The following is a 16,487-nucleotide window of genomic DNA, read 5'->3' on the forward strand; positions in this document are numbered from 1 at the left end:
CCCAGAGAGGGGGTGTTCAAGGCCAGGTTGGATGGGGCCCTGGGCAACCTTGTGTAGCTCCAGGCCTGGAGGTTGGTGGCCCTGCCTGTGGTAGGGGGTTGGAGCTCTGTGATCCCTGGGGTCCCTTCCAACCCAGACCAGTCTGTGATGCACAAACTCCTCCTTCAGCATACCCCCAAACAGCTCAGGGGTTGTGAGATGGAACTGAGCACATTCACGGCATCTCCCTGCAGTCACAACTGGGAACTCATCATATTAGAGGTGTCAACTCTGATGCTGGCAGCACCTGAGTGGATACACAATGCAGGGTGACACTGCAGCAGAAACAGGAGTGCAAAATGGAAATGTGCCCACTTAAATAGAACACAGGGATTTAGGGAAGCAGCATTAAGAGGATTCTCAGCACAGGACCAGGATTAATATTAATATTTCTATTCCTGTAAAAAGTGCTGTACATCTGGTTCTTGAATTCAACAGTTCAGATGCATCAGAGCTGTCTCCTACCAGAAGCCAGGACACTGGGGTGTTAGCAGTAGAAGAGAACATCTTAACCAAGTAACACACTCCTGTTTAACACAGGTAGCCTCTGCTGCTCTGATATATCACTGTAACTCAGGCACTAAGTAGTAATATAAAGAAGTTTTTAAACATCTGGATGGCTACACCAGGCAGAAACAGCTGTGAGGATACAGGCAAGCTTGGATCCCCAGTTTGGGTAGAGAAATTTTTCTACCAGTGGGATAGTTGTTCTGTGTGATTACCTGAAGTCATCAGTGCTACCTAACTGGCCAGCTCCCTGATAGGCCCTTCTGTCTCCTGCCACATCCTTAGGTGCCACCAAAGAAGCAGAAGACTTGCATAAAGGATATCTATCATATCTTTATTTACATATCATGGAAACACACATGCAACATATCACAGGATTTACTACAATGGAACAACCAGTCCCTATCTCCTGTTACCAAAACCCTTATTTTTGGCTCACTAGGAAAACTATCACTTCCCCAGAAAGCTCCTAAAATAATCATTAAAAATAACAGACTTGGCAGGGTAACGAAATGAGTGAGAGCTGCAGGCTGTGATGTCTTGCCATATCCTTGCAGAAACCAGGTGGTTCTCTGGAAGCAAAGCAAGGAAGGGAGGAATGGGACTGGATGGTCCCAAAGAAGACAGGTAGGAAGTGGTAGTGTGTAACAGCTAGGGAACATCTGTCTGTTGCAGTGATCAAAGGAGAGAGCAAGAGCTCTGTCAGAAGGTTTACTCTCACCTAGGTAGCCTGCTTTTTGCTGATCTGTTTCCCATCTTTGATTCCACCCAGAGGCTCTAGGAACCTCTGATGGTTATGGAGGAACTACCTTTACCCTAAAGCAATACATAAAGGGGAAATTTAGACCTATATCTCCTTTGACCTGAAGGATCTTTCATATCCTGCCTCTGTTGACAGGAGATGAAACTGCAAAACCTTCTCCTGCCAGGTCCATGATCTTCTCTTACTAACAGGGAGAGGAGGATGCAGCTCAAGGGCAGGAATGTGCTGAGGGAAGGGAGGGGCAATGCAGTCCCAGTGTGGAGAAGGCTGAGCCCACTCCTCCTAATTAACATGGGCTTCAGTCTTGGAACCTGGCACGGTCAGAGCCTGCAGCTTACAGTCATTTGCTTGCCTTTTCCCCCTCTAATTCCCACTGCTAGGTATAAACAGCTTGACCCCAGCTCCTGACCATCCAGACAGGAGTCCCACCCTCCTAAACATTAATGAAGGAGCCCTGCTCTCCGTTGGCTGAGTCGGGCTCCACGCAGCGCCCTTTCCTCCGGGTCACTCTTCGGTTCCGGTGGAATTTGGCATAACAGCGTAGCCCTATGGGAAAGACAGGCACAAGTGAGCAGGAGGGACCAGGGCTCCCTGCAGCAGTAACACCAAACAATCACCTCCTGCCTTCAGTTCGTGCCAGAGGTTGCTGCAGTGGGGACAGTCCCAGGGCTGGGAAGGCTGGGCTGTGTCAAATGAGGTGGCAGAGAAATGCCTCCCATGGGCAGGGCACGTTGCTTTCTGGGCCCTTTTATTCTGTTTGGCTCACTGTTCTGGGTTGGGATTCGTTGGCTCAGAAGGTTTCACTGGCTTCTTGAAATACCAATGAATTATCCTGATTGTTTCCAGTGATTTTATGGAAGCCCTGCTTGGTTTCCCCCTATTACTTCCCATTACTGTCTAAGTGATCTCTCCATTGGGCAATTACTATAGACTTAATGTGCAGCAGCAATGGCTAGGGAGCTCCCCTTGCTATTTATTTCCCTGAAGCTTCAGAAGAGAAGGGAAGAGACTTTGAAGTGTTATTACTGGGAGGTCTGATCTAAAGCTTCACTACTGATCCCCTTCAGTTTCTCTGTTTTGGATGCTGGGAAGTGCAGGGCCTGAAGGAAGCTGGCTGCTAGAGTATTCATGAATACTAAGGGGAGGGAAAAAGGCATTTCATTTGTGAAAAAAAAATCAAATAAATTATTACATATTCTCCCATGGCAGTGGAAAGCAATGGGAGCCTCTGGCCAGAGTAACTCATCAGTTTCTGGCACTGGTAGATTTATCTTTTCCAGTCTATTGTCCAACTTTGTTACACCAGAATCCATAGCTAGTTGGGCCTGACAACGTGTAAACAGCCTGTGTGTAAACAGTCCTCATGAAAGCCATGATTTGCAGTAGCCCAGGATCTGGTCACTGGGGTTGGCAGGAGCTGATTTGATCACCCTAGAAGCTGCAACTCTTTCTGCTGCCAGAGCAGGCAGCAGATAGCACCAGTGCCAGCACCCCACAGAGGGGTAGGCTGGGGATTTATAGCTTGTGTAATGAGACAGCACATAAACTGCCTTTGAGGACTTGCACACAGGAGACCCAGCCCATGTCACAGGTCACTGAGCTGCCTTTTGGAGTGCATGTCCCTGGGCTATGTTGAAACCCACTCAGCTACCTTGAAGTTGGGTTTCTGCCTCTCATTACCAATCCCCCCAGGGCAGTCTGGCCTCCCAGAAGGACAGCACACAAGATCAGAGCTCTGTTCATATCTAAGCATCTTGTCTGCCTTACCTGGACCCCTACATCTCTGGGGATCTTTTTAATGCTACAGAGGATGCAGATTTGGCATCAACATATCACTAGCTGAAGTCTAAAGCAGTGCCAGGGGCAGCCCTCATTAGCCTTGCAGAAACACTCTTCTAGGCTAATCTATCAGAACATTGCCTTTGATGAGGACCTTCAAGTGTTACCCAACATACCCAAGGTGAAGACTATCATTTGACACTGCAACTCCAGGAAAGTCATCTGTTAAACTGGGTAAAAAAGTAGATGAAATGACCTGGTCAAAGTCATTAGGTACCTAGGTGACAAAAATGTGGCAACCAGAGATTTGTTGTGGCAGACCCAGTGCCTAGAGCTGATCCTGAACATGTTCAGGCAAGAAGAGTGCCTTTCACAACATCTGCATAACACAACTGTCTATTAAGGGCTGCTGTGGGCTGTTCACAGGTAGTTTTCAGAAACAAAAGCATGTGTCCTTACACCACCTACTAAATTGCAACAGGGTCTGTTGAAATTAACTCAGGAAAAGCCTACAAGGCATAAGGTCATGTAAAACAAGGATAGCAGTGTGGTGTTAGAACCTGGGATACTCAAAACTTTAATATATTGTGGTTGTTAGCTTTGTAGGCATCAGGGGGGTTGTTTTCAAGAGGGACAACAAGATATCTGAGCTGACTGGGTGGTCAGACTGGAATTCAACAGCAAGGGAAAGGCCCAGAGCAGCAGAGCTTAGCTTCACATGCAAACCACTACCCCCAGGCCACACAGCCAACTGTGAAGCCAGCTGAAACGGGGGGAGTAAAGAGCTGAGCTCACCTTCAGTGCACATACAGTCATCGTAGCATTTGTTGTTAAGGCCTCGGTTGTGTGGTTTGCAGAGATGCTCCCGCAGGTCGCAGCAAGAGCCTGCAACACAGGAACAGGGGTCAGCACAGCTCGCTCACCCCCCCTCCCCTCGCAGGGCTACTGACACCCACCACAGCTCCACGGTACAGACACTGTTCCCACAACACCCGTAGAGAGCCTCTGCCATGCCCTGTGTGTACCGCCCCCTATCAGCCTTACAAGGCAGCTCCCCTATGGAGAGAGGCTGAGGGAGCTGGGCTGGGTCAGCCTGGAGAGGAGAAGGCTGTGGGGGGACCTCATTGCAGCCTCCCAGTCCCTGAAGGGAGCAGAGGAACAGGAGGGGAATCAGCTTGTTAAAGGGCAGAGACTGGCAGGACAAGGGGGATGGAGTGAAGCTGGAGGAGGGAAGGGTTAGGTGAGGTTTTAGGGGGAAGTTCTTTGCAGAGAGAGTGGTGAGGGGCTGGAACAGGCTGCCCAGAGAGGGGGTGGGTGCCCCATCCCTGGGGGTGTTCAAGGCCAGGTTGGATGGGGCCCTGAGCAACTCCAGGCCTGGAGGTTGGTGTCCCTGCCTGTGGCAGGGGGTTGGAGTTCTGTGATCCTTGGGGTCCCTCCCAACCCAGCCCATTCTATGAGTCTATGATTAGAACCTGGGCTGGATTTCAATCAATCCCACGTTTGGAGCAATGCTGCTGCCCAGCTGGTGCTGACCTGGGAGGCAGTCCAGGTGGTGGTCACAGGGCTCTCCTTCAGCCGTTACCGTCTCGTTTCCACCCGTGGGGCTCTTACTGCGGCGTTTCTCTACGATAAAACAAACCACATGCTGATAGCAAAATGCCATGCTATTGTCTTTATTCTGGAGATTATATTGTTCCAGGGTAAAAGCAGCCTCAAACTTCAAGAGTTTGAACTCCAAACCTTCACAGTCTAATCTCCTCCCTGTTTCTCAACACCCCATCTATCATTTCTACTCTGCCCTCAAACTATGCATCCAAAATGAGAAACATTCTGAAACTGAGCACAAAACACAATCAGCATTATGGGGCTTTTTTTCTCTCTCTTTCCCCATCACTTTGATCTCACACCCTTCCACACATCTGTGAACACTAAGAGTGGGACAAGCCTTACAGACTGACTTCTGGGAAAGAGGACAGGGAGGTTTAGCACCTTTCTTTTTAGCAGATGGCCACATTTCTGGTTTGAGATCCTCATAATCTGTCCAGTCAAACAGTGCCATATCTAGGGTGGGCATCACATCCCCATCTTGCCTGAGGCGGGCCTGCAAACCACAAGAAATCAAAGAGACAATGAATTACACTTCTGCAGTGATACTGGAGTCTCTGCAAATTCTCCCAGTGCATTTAACCTCAAAAAGGCTTGATGATTTCTGCCCACCTCTTCACCCCCACCCATCTTGTCCACCAGGGATTCTTGGCATCTCCTGTTCAAAGGGGAAGAGCTTTCTTCCCTTCTTGCAGCTGAAGCCAAGAGGGAAGTTTCCATTGCTTTTATGTGAGGACAAAAGGCAAGGCAGGAGCATTAGGACAGGCTGCCTTTCCAGCCAAGTGCTCCTGCTGCCTCTCTGGTCCTTGAAGCTGAATGAAGATGGCTAGCTAAGGGGGAGGTGGGGCAGGGAAGAGAGGAAACTAAAGGATCTGATTATGTAGAAAAAGTTTTTAGATGTCTCCAAGACAGAGAGCTGCTTTTGAGGTGGGGCTTTGGTGTTAAGCAAGCACTTACCTCTAACTGACCCAAAAAAATAAAGAAAAAAAGGACAAAAGGGAACTGGCCCTTGTGTGCAGGAGATTCCTGTCCACATCAGAGGTACAGGGCCACTGCCAGCTGTCTCTTTACCTGTGACCGTGGTGATGTGGCTGGAAGGACAGGAGGCTCTTCTGTGGAAACAGCTAGTTCCAGTGCAGTGATGAGCAGCATGGTGGGAGTCAGGCTTGTAGATTCCTCTGCCTGGAGGTTTTGAAACTGTGCTTCAAAGCTTTCAGGTTTCTTGTACAGGGAGCTTGGCCCAGCATCAGGAGTCTTCCCTGCAGAGGGCAACAGTATGGCAGCATTCACTTTCTCATCCCTTTTCTCTGTGATTTGAGTCAAATCAGATTTCATCCAGCCACTGGCCAGTGTTCCACCACCCTGAGCAGAGTCATACATTTTGGAATTGAAGTGACAGATCAGGTCCAGAGAATATGCATCTTGATTTTTACAAACTTAAGTCATACACAGTCACACCTTCTTGAAGGTATGTTTTTGTCTTGTTCAAGAAGCAAAGGATTCCTCCTTCTGGTCTCAAGAGTAGAAAATGTACCTGTTTAGCTATTTTTAAGCTGCTACAAGTATCTGTGAACACATCCTTCCTCTTTTAGTAGTGAGTTCTTTTACCTTAGCTCAAGTCAGGACCTACCTAACTTGAAATGAGAATATCTTACAGGCTGATCCCTGTTTCTCCTAAGTATTAATTTAAATACAGGTCCTCAATTAAACAAAAAAAGGCCTATTTTGTAGCCTGCAAATGTTGCTTCAAACCAGTTTTGTTCCATCCTCCTCTGTATCATTTAACACACGTTGTTTATCAGTCCCCTGAGAAGACAATAAAACTCTTCTTACTGACACAGGGAGGAGCGAGGGCTGGAGCTCAGGGATACTGCCACTCAGCTGCCACTCAGCCTGTCAAATAGTGTAGATTGACCCAAATTGCCTGGTTTTTATAGAACTAAAGACTTACCACACCAAGCACACCATACCAGAGACACACACCCACAGCTTGACCAGCAAAGGAAAGCCATCCCCATCAAAACCCAGCCACATTTTGAAGTAATTAGTGCAGCTGCACATATGCAATATGTATACTTTTTGTAGTTCAGCATAAATGTAGAAGAATACAGGCTCTGATGAGAAGAAACTGGTCTTCAAGTGAAGCTGGGGTTTTGTATTCTTTCTTGTTCTCATCATATTTTGAAGTCAGTGGAGAGACTAAGCATGGCTTGGACATGTTCATAATTGAACCATTTGCTAACAAAACAAACAAACAAAAAAAAAAAGCAGGCCACCCCAAACCAGCCCCTCAAGTCCTAGGAACTTTCAGAGCTCCCCCTGTAAGGCAAACCAGGTCATTTTCCCAAAACTACAGCCAGCAGTAAAAACCTCTGGTTCTGGAGTTCCCCTTTTTTCTTGTGCCTCTTTTGTTTGGCAGATTTCTCCCCAGAGCAGGCACAAATCCCACACCCTCCACACACCCATGTGGCTCAACCACAGCTGCTTCTTCTTGCCCTCATGCAAGTGACACTCATTCCAAGTGACCCAAGAGCTTCAGCTTCCCTTGGGAGCTCAAATACCTCTGTGGTGTTTCAGCCTGTCCCTGCGGCTGTGTCGCCGATGCTCTCGGTTCTGCTTCTTTCCTCTCTCAGACCCAGGAGCCTGGTTCTCCCTCTCAGGATATGGGAATTCAAAACCCAGGAACACATCCTTATTTTGCTTTAGGGCTGCTGGCTGTCCCTCTGCTGCCAGCTCTTCCACAGCTGGAGCTCCACTACCCATTCTTAGGGCTTCTTCTCCAGTCGGCCGCCCTCTAGAAGGCATGGCATGGACCCTCTCCTTCTTGGCCAAGCCATGCTTGTGATGGTGCCCACTTCTAGGCTGCTGCTGCAGCCACATCTCTTGGTTTTGAAGATGGTTGTTGCTCTCTGGGACATTTTTGAGCTTTGTTCCAGGGTCCAGAGAGACTGCAAGACTGATATTAGGAAGAACCAGCATGCACAGGAAAAAGAAAGAAGAGAAGGCAGAAGAAGTTGCCATTGTCTTGGGTGCTCTGCCTCACCTGCAGTGAAAAAAAAAAGGAAAGAAAGACAAAGCAGGCAAACAACTTATAGGAACTGTAAAGGCAAGGAAGATCCCAGAATCATAGAGCTGCAGGGGTTGGAAGGGACCTCCAGAGCTCATCAAGTCCAATCCCTTGCCAAAGCAGGGTCCCTAGGACAGGTCACACAGGTCAGTGTCCAGATGGGTCTGGAATCTCTCCAGAGATGGAGACTCCACACCCCCTGGGCAGCCTGTCCCAGGGCTCCCTCACCCTCACTGGGGAAAAGTTCTTCCCATATTGGTGTGGAACTTCCTGTGCTCGAACTTGAGGTGATCGCTCCTTGTCCTGTCCCCACAGACACTGAGGAGAGGCTGCCCATTTCCCCTTGTGTCCCACCCTTCAGGTATTGATAACCATTGATCAGATCCCCTCTCAGGCTTCTTCTCTCCAGGCTGAACAGCCCCAGCTCACTCAGCCTTTCCTCACAGGGGAGATGCTCCAGGCCCTAGATTCAGGCCTAGCACACTTAGATGAAAACATTGATGGTGTCCAGAGCTGGAAGTGATTTTTTTTTCCCTCCTTGGTTACCCCCTGCTCTCCCAGCCCTGGTTACAACAGCTGAGACACACGTGCAGGGCCTGCAGGGCTGAGAGGTCCCAGTTTCATGTGCAAATGAGGGCCATCAATCAGCAGGACACTTCGCTTTGATTCCTGACGAGCCCCCCTACCCTCCCATTCACAGCCCACCAGCTGAGGGGCTGGGCAGGCTCCTGCAGGCCACAGCTCCTCACCAGCACCGGCTGTCCAGCTGGGGCTATTTGCTGCCAGGGTGGCATCCTGGGCCTGGCTGGCACTAGCCCCCCCTGGCTTCCTTGGGATGAACAGAACTGGAGGCAGATGGTGGCCTCGCAGGACCAGCAACAGCCCTCAGCAGCTCAAGACATAGAATCATAGACTGGTCTGGGTTGGAAGGGACCCCAAGGATCACAGAGCTCCAACCCCCTGCCACAGGCAGGGCCACCAACCTCCAGGCCTGGAGCTACACAAGGTTGCCCAGGGCCCCATCCAACCCGGCCTTGAACACCCCCAGGGATGGGGCACCCACCCCCTCTCTGGGCAGCCTGTTCCAGCCCCTCACCACTCTTTCTAAAGAGTGAACACATGTGTGTGCACACACCTACTGCTTCAGGTGCTTCAGGGTGGCTGAAACTGGTCAAGGGAAGAAAAATCACTGCAAATTCTGTACTGATACCTCACAGCCTAGGAGAGAGACAGATCTACCATCAGCTGAGCAGGGGGTGCTTGTCTCAAGATCAAAGGGCACTGGGGCAGACTGAGTTTTCTCTGGTTTGGCCTGTTTTCCCTCCTTGACCCTGCACAGGTCACCTCACCCCACCGCTGAGGCTGGCACTGGAAGGGTGGTTTAAGCACAGAGGGGCCCTCAGCACAATGGCTGGGGACTGTTCTCATCCAGTCTGTTTCACTGGGGTATTTTTGAGGTTCTTCCTTCATCCCCACGTTTGTGCCACGAGACATGGCTGATGGGACATCACAGCACTCAGACACTTCTCCAACTAAGTTACTGTACCCTGTGCTTTCCCACAGCAGGGGGAAAGGGATTTTCAGCGTTCCCAGTGTGGCCTCTCCCTTGGGGCAGGTTTCTCAGGCTCCTGGAGGCACGCAGGCACACTCAAAGCCAGAATTCCCTGTGACACCAGCTGTCAGAAAACCAGGCCTACACTTGCACTTGAGAAACACAGCCCTGGAAGTTACAGCCACAGCTCTTCACACAACCTCCTCCCCATATGTCCCACCCCCACCCCCAGTTGCACCTGATTTCCATCTGCCTGCTCAGCAGGTGAAGTGCTTTGCTGCACAGCGACTGGGGCTCCTACACCCTCCTCCAAGCACTTTGCTGCTTGGCCAGCCACTGTCACCCATGCAGGCCAGCTGGTGCCACCCTTTGAGGCCAATGTCTGTGCTGTTTTGTGGCACTGGCAGGAGATAATCCTGAGACACCCCAAGCACAACTACAGGGAATGAGTTGAGAGCAGCCCTGAAGAGGAGGACTTGGGGGTGCTGGGCGATGACAAGCTCGACATGAGCCAGCAGTGTGAGCTGGCAGCCCAGAAGGCCACCCGTGTCCTGGGCTGCAGCAAGAGCAGCGTGGCCAGCAGGTCTGGTGGGGGGATTCTGCCCCTCTGCTCTCCTGAGACCCCACCTGGATCCTGTGTTCAGCTCGGGGGGCCCTGGTACAGGAAAGACATAGAGCTGTTAGAGCGAGTCCAGAGGAGGCCATGAAGATGATCAGGGGCTGGAGCACCTGTCCTACAAAGCCAGGCTGAGAGAGGTGGGGGTGTTCAGCCTGGAGAACTAATTACGGTGTACCAAATTAAAGGGGTCCCACAGGGAAGTGGGAGAGAGACTGATCACCAGGGAGTGCAGGGACAGGACAAGGGGCGATGGCTTCAAGCTGACAGAGGGCAAGGTTAGGTTAGACATTAGGAAGGAATTCTGCACTCTGAGGGTGGTGAGGCCCTGGCACAGGGTGCCCAGAGAGGGTATGGATGCCCCATCCCTGGAGGTGTTCAGGGCTGGGTTGGATGGGGCTTTGGGCAGCTCGGTCTAGTGAGGGTGTCCCTGCCCATGGTAGTGGGTTGGGACTAGATGATTTTTGAGGTCCCTTCCAACCCAAAGCATTCTATTAAGAATAGCCTTAGTTCCTTCTTTCCTCTTCTTTCAACCTGAGACACACATGGAGGGCTTTGAATCAGTGAAACATTTTCCATCATAGCAGACCCAGCCTCATGGAACATCTGGGGAGTTTAGAGGGAGATATCTTCATCCTCTTTACTCATTCACGGGTTGATTTTGCCTTTCTGAGGTTCATCTCTGTTACTGCTCAGAGCCTGGGAGAAAATTTTCAGTTCAGACCTCCCCTGAAAAGAAGGTGGCAGCACAGGGACCTTCTCTTGAATGCAGTGTTTGAAAAGCAGGGCTTTCTACTGGCCAGAAAAGACAACAAACTGCTACCTGAGGACTGATTTAGGAGGTGTTGGGTAGTTCATTTGCTGAAGGCATAACACTATGAAATAGGATTTTATTGGCAGCTACCTGGAACAAAGGAAATCCAAACCAACAGCTCAATCTGTTAACAAAGCACTTGAAGTCCTGCTTTAAAAGCAGTGGAACAAAGAGCAACCAAGGAAAACCCAAGCTCTGCAGCCACAGCCTTTGTTTTTTTTCCCTAAGATTTTCTCTTTAAGAACCAGAGCAAACCAGCTAGATCAAGGCATCACTCAAAAGAGCTGGAAACAGCATCCTACCTTTTCATCTGTAGGCAAAATGCCAAGAGGAGAGAACAAGTGCAAAGGGAAGGCAAGGCAGGTGTCTGCAGTCGCACTCAGGCAGCCACGGGCCCTTTCATGGTGAACCTGACAGACACATTTCCAGTGGGAGCTGGGAATCAGCTGAGTGCTGCAGGGCAGTTCAGCAGAAGGCCTCCTTCAAAGGGGAGGGGGCATTTACTTAAGCTGCCCAGCTGTCCTGTTGGCATGACATGGGATGTGCTAAAGCACATGGGCTGCCTCACAGGATCACAAGGTTGGAAAAGACCTTTAAGATCATCCAGTCCAACCGTTCCTGTTCTAAGCTAAACCACATCCCTGAGCACCTCATCTCCCCTCTGTTAAACACACCCAGGGGGGTGACTCAGCCCCTCCCTGGGCAGCCTGTGCCACAGCCCCACAACTCTGCCAGGGAAGAACTTTTCCCTCCCATCTGCTCTGACCCTGCCCTGGGGCAGCTTGAGCCCATTGCCCCTTGTCCCATCTCCTGTCCCCTGGCTGAAGAGACCATCGCCCACCTCTCTGCACCCTCCCTTCAGGTAGTTGTAGGTGATGATAAGTTCTCCCCTCAGCCTCCTCTTCTCCAGGCTGAACACCCCCAGCTCCCTCAGCTGCTCCTCAGAGGATTTGCCCTCCAGCCCCTTCCCCAGCCTGGTTGCCCTTCTCTGGACTCGCTCCAGGACCTCAGTGTCCCCTCTGCAGTGGCTGAGAGGACAGGCTTAACGTGCTGCATTACTGCATCACTGGAACTCTGGCATCAATCCTGCAGGTAAATACCTGCCCCAAGTACCCCAAGTTTTGGTACCTTGGCTTCATGCAACACTGCTGTGCTAGAGGCACAGGAGTCCCAGCCCTCTCCTAACCACTTGTTTCCATGTCCTGATCTGTCTTTAACTTCAGAAACCTCTTCCTCTCTCTTCTGTTTCTCTTACTCTGTAAAATTCACACTTCCAAAAGGCAGCTGGATAACACAACAGCATCCCTGGGTGTCTTCAGCGCTCAAGTTCCTTGGGTGTCTGAGCACCAAAGTAAACTCCACCTCCACTCTGTCAGGACCACAGCCCACAAAATAAGCCCATGCTAGCCCCAGACTCCTCAATGTGGGTGACAGCAGTGTTCTCACACTGCTGATGCACCTTTTCTGCCCAGGCTGTAATTCTGCCCTGAGACACATGCCAGGCAGAAAGGAAGATAAATCATCTTTCCTAATTTGGGCTAAAACAAACACACATTTCAGCAAGTCCAGAATTCATCCTCTTCTTAGGGTTCATATATTATTAAAGGGAAAAAAAGCTGAAGCATTTGTGAAATTAAGCTGCCCCTGTGGTTCTTCACAACACCAGACCTACATCCTCCTTACTCCACCCTTATATACCCTCAGGATTACCAGCAACCTGCCCCTGGAGGTAGCAAAGCTGCCTGCTGGGAAGAAAATGTGTACAGCAAAGATAAGGCCTTAGAGGTACCCAGGGTGCAGGCTCAGGGCTGAGAGTAAGTTGCAGTGCTGTCTCTCAGCTACTATTTCTGATCCATTTTGGGTTAGCAGGGGATCATCACAACCCTGTAAGGGAAATCAGGGTGGGTTTTTTGCACCCTGGGTAACTTTCCCTGCAGGCTCTCTCTTTCCCTGGACTCACCCATACAATGGCTATGACTTGCCTCTCTGTCTGTAGCCCTGCAAGGAAGCCATGCCCAAATAGGTGGACAGAAACACCCCCCTGTAAATACAGTTAGATCACCTTGGCTTGGAAATAGGCTCTGCACCTGCCCTGGCTGCACTGACAAAGCAGGAACATCAGACCATCTACATTTCATTTGGGTATCTGACTTCAGACATGATACCTGAGAGTCCCAGTTTTAACTTTTCACTCATGTTCTTCATGTCACAATCAGGGGGGGAAAAAAAAGTCTCCTGAACAGAGAAACAGAGACTATCAAGATCCTTTATCACCCTGGCCCACAAACCATGTGGTTTGAATGCTCAAGGGCTGAACCAAGCCAGACCCAAGCACATACCCTGGGCCAGATTTCTCTCTGGCTCTGATAAGCTCAGACTTTGGCAGGAGTGCATAAAGAATTCCTGGAGCCCAGACAATCCTGAGCTACAGCAACAAAGTGTCTGTGCATCTACATGGGTGTTGTATGTGCATGTGTGGCAGGGATAACAGACAATAAACCCAGCTCCCTGTGCCAGGCACCCTGTAAATAAGAAGCTGTAGGGTGATGGATGGGCTTGGGAAGGCCTGGAGCAGAATGGACGGGGTAGGCTGACATGCAGAGAGCTGGCTGGAGCCACGAGGATGGCATTGTGCAGATAAATGAGATTTCACTTCCCTGCTGGGTCTCTTTCCATCTGTTTTACTGTTTCTGGGAGGCAAATGCTGGGAAGCTTCATATACAATCTGCCAAGAGACCTTCCCTTTTCAAAGGGATCTCTTCCAGCTTTCTGGGGTCCCCAAAACCAGACAGGTAATCCTGTATGCACCCTTGTGTTTTCATCCCTGGGGCAAAGGTAATAACACTTTTCTTCTCTCCAACATTTCTTGCACACTCATTTTGTAAAGAATATGTTTTTGGTGCTGGACCAGACATCCTTGGGACGACAGAGCAGCTGAGACACCCTCTCACAGATCTCCAGTCCTTTTGGGTCCCTCTTTGAATCTACCCACCTCCTTTCTTAGGTTTCCTGCATCCAGCACCACCTCTCCTCACCTTGTCTTTTATCTTTCTCTGACTCCCCAGTTTCTGTGTCCCTTGTGAGTGACTTTGGTGTGAGAGATTTCCCCTCTGCAGGTATCTAAGCTAGGCTACTTGAATCCTGCCACCACCCTTTGAAATGTCTGCTTTCCTTTGACTTGTGTTGGTTTCTCTCACTCTCTTCCATCACCAATCAGCACTCCACTGTAGAAAGAGCCAAATTCACCAACACACTAATTGCCCTCTGGCACGAGAGCCAGGACAAAGCTTAAGGCTTGCAGGGGTTGACTGGTAGCTGTGGTGGCCCCTGTGCCTCTACAAAGCAACCTCCTAGGGCAACTTGTCCAGTGCCCACTTGAAATGTGATTCACTCAGCAGTAGTTGAAGGGCTGGAACTGAGACTTGGTTTTTTCTGACCCTCTGGCCCAGGCAATCCCTTCCCTTCAGTGCTCAGCTCTGGCTGACAGACTACACTTTGCCCTCCTCACCATGGAGGACAGTGTGACCCAGGAATTACACTCTCCTGCAGCCCACACTCGTAAGCTGGCAGTTTTGTACTTGTCACAAAGTCACTGCTAAGCTCCAGCACCCTGGCTCTGCTGGACACTGAACACCTTGCAAACCCCTCAGCTCTCACCTTCAGCCACTCCCAAACCACCCTCCCTCCTGTGCCCACCCTGAGCCCTGGAGAGAGCCCTGCTGCTCTCAGGACCAGCACACAGGCAGGGAGGGAGCAGCACCAGCATCCCCCAGGGATGGAGCAGCCCAGCAAATCACTGTGTTGAAGGAGAAGAGGGGCACATGAATAAATATGCAGTACCCTTCGCTCTGCTCCCCTCTGGGACTTCACAGAGTGGCTGACACAGCCATCATAGGCGACCTACAATCAACCAGAGCCTGGGCTACCCAGTAATGAGATTAAAATAGCAACGAGTCCGAGATTAGCATCCAAGATAGAGTCGCTGGCTGTCAGCACAACAGAGGAGACTCTCCAGTTTCATGCACAATGCCTAATGACAAACGAGACCCAATCAATAGCAAAGGTCATTGCTCACCCAGCTGGAAAGCACCCACCAGTGTGGCAGGGAAGGATGGGGGCAGATTCAGCCCGATCCTCACTGAAGGGGGAGAAGTGGATGCGCCCCGACTCGCAGAACAGTTGGGCTGTGCTGTCAACATTTCCCCTTGAGTGTCAATTCTCACTTGGAACCAAAGTGTGTAGGATTAATGCCTCCTTCCACAAGGGAAAGGAGATGGGAATACAAAACCATTTCCATTAAACCCTCGGGTTGACGGAAGACTTGAGGTGTGAATTGGCTTAAACGTCACTTAAATCCCGCACGATGAATTAGCAGCTGTAATAAGCCATTAACTGATGCCAAATTGATTTCATTCAGAAACAAGATCTCACTTTTATCAGCAGAGGAAGAGCGGAGAATAACCCGCGGGTACTCAGGGGCTCGGTGCATGGCAACGCACAGCTCTGCGAACACAATGACTCGGGGAGGGGTGGGGGGGGGAAGCATCCTCCAGCCCTGGGCTACTTCCCACGGCAGCTCCGGGACGTACCCCTGCTCCACGCCTACCTGGGAGAGGGACGACGCCTCTGTCCGAGGTGACTTCGCTGCCAGGGAAGGGGAGAACCATCTCGGGAGTAGCGGGGACTTGCAGTAGGGCAGGGTGCAAGCCCAAAGCCCCCACCCCACAAACCCTACGAGGCGCACATCGCGCTGAGGGCAAACCCCGGGGGGAAGCGGGAGAACCGGCAGCCCGCTCCCCGGCACGGCTAAGGATGGGGCTGGCCAAAAGGCACCGCGCACCGGTAACTGGGCTCCCCCCGCTGAGCGATACCGCGCACCGGGGCACCGCGCACCGGGGCACCGCGCACCGGGGGTGTCCCGGCGGCGGCAGCCCAGGGGTGTCCCCATCACCCCGGGCTTTGTTTCCTCCGGGGCGCACGGAAAGTGGGAAAGTGTGTCCCCCCCTTCCACTGCTCCCCGGTTCCCCCGAAGGCAAAGGGAAAGGAGCTCGGTGGAGCATGCACAGCCACCCCCCGGCCCCCCCCCCGGCCACCCCCCGCGACCCGCCCCCGGGCTGGGCGCAAGGTGAGCGCGGTGCGGGCAGCGCTGCCTACCTGTCCGCGGCTCCTCGGGCTGGGCTGAGCCCGGCGGGCAGGGCAGGGCAGCGGCTGTGCGGGCAGCGGAGGGGAGGCAAGTCTGCCGAGGGGGCAGAGGGCTGTGCAAGCCCGTCAGGAGGAGGAGGAGGAGAAGGAGGAGGAGGAGGAGACAGGGGGAAGGCAGTGGGGGAATGTGGAGAGGAACTGGGGACGCCGGGAATCCCGGGGGACTGGGGTGCACGGGGCGGGGGCAGGTGGGGGGGGGAGGGACGGGCTTGGGGGGGGGTGTGGGGGGGCTCGGGGCGTGTTGGGCGCGGGAGGGGGGGGGGGTGCGGAGGGTGCCGTGTGGGGCACAGCGGGGTGCGGGGGGCACATGACGCGGGGGTGCCCGGTGAGAGCGGCGAGGAGGAGGGGGACGGGAGCGCGGGGGGCGCCGGCGGCAGGAGCAGCCCCTGCTCCGGGCAGGAACCGGGACAAAGAGACGGAGACAAAGGCGGGGCAGCCGGGCAGGGCGCCGCTCACCTGCGCGGCGCGGTGCGGCAGCCCGGGCACGGGGCTTCCCCCGCGTCCCGGGAACGCGGTGACATACCGGGCCCGGGGACCCAGCGG

The 16,487-nt window shown here is 52.1% G+C and overlaps 1 protein-coding gene across 1 annotated transcript; it reads right to left on the reverse strand.

Moving 5' to 3' along the window:
• Nucleotides 1–1,742: 1,742 nt before the first annotated feature.
• Nucleotides 1,743–16,484, reverse strand: DRAXIN (dorsal inhibitory axon guidance protein; the record flags this gene model as incomplete). Its single annotated transcript, XM_084274570.1, has 7 exons — nucleotides 16,401–16,484; nucleotides 7,255–7,736; nucleotides 5,765–5,952; nucleotides 5,078–5,189; nucleotides 4,622–4,711; nucleotides 3,884–3,973; nucleotides 1,743–1,855 (listed from the first exon to the last, which is right to left on the reverse strand). Exons 2-7 carry the CDS (start codon nucleotides 7,712–7,714, stop codon nucleotides 1,743–1,745), a joined length of 1,053 nt encoding a protein of 350 aa, XP_084130696.1. The 5' UTR covers nucleotides 7,715–7,736; nucleotides 16,401–16,484.
• Nucleotides 16,485–16,487: the final 3 nt, after the last annotated feature.

This window comes from Gallinula chloropus, assembly GCF_964237585.1.
Source record: "Gallinula chloropus genome assembly, chromosome: 23".
Classification (NCBI taxonomy): Eukaryota; Metazoa; Chordata; class Aves; order Gruiformes; family Rallidae; genus Gallinula; species Gallinula chloropus.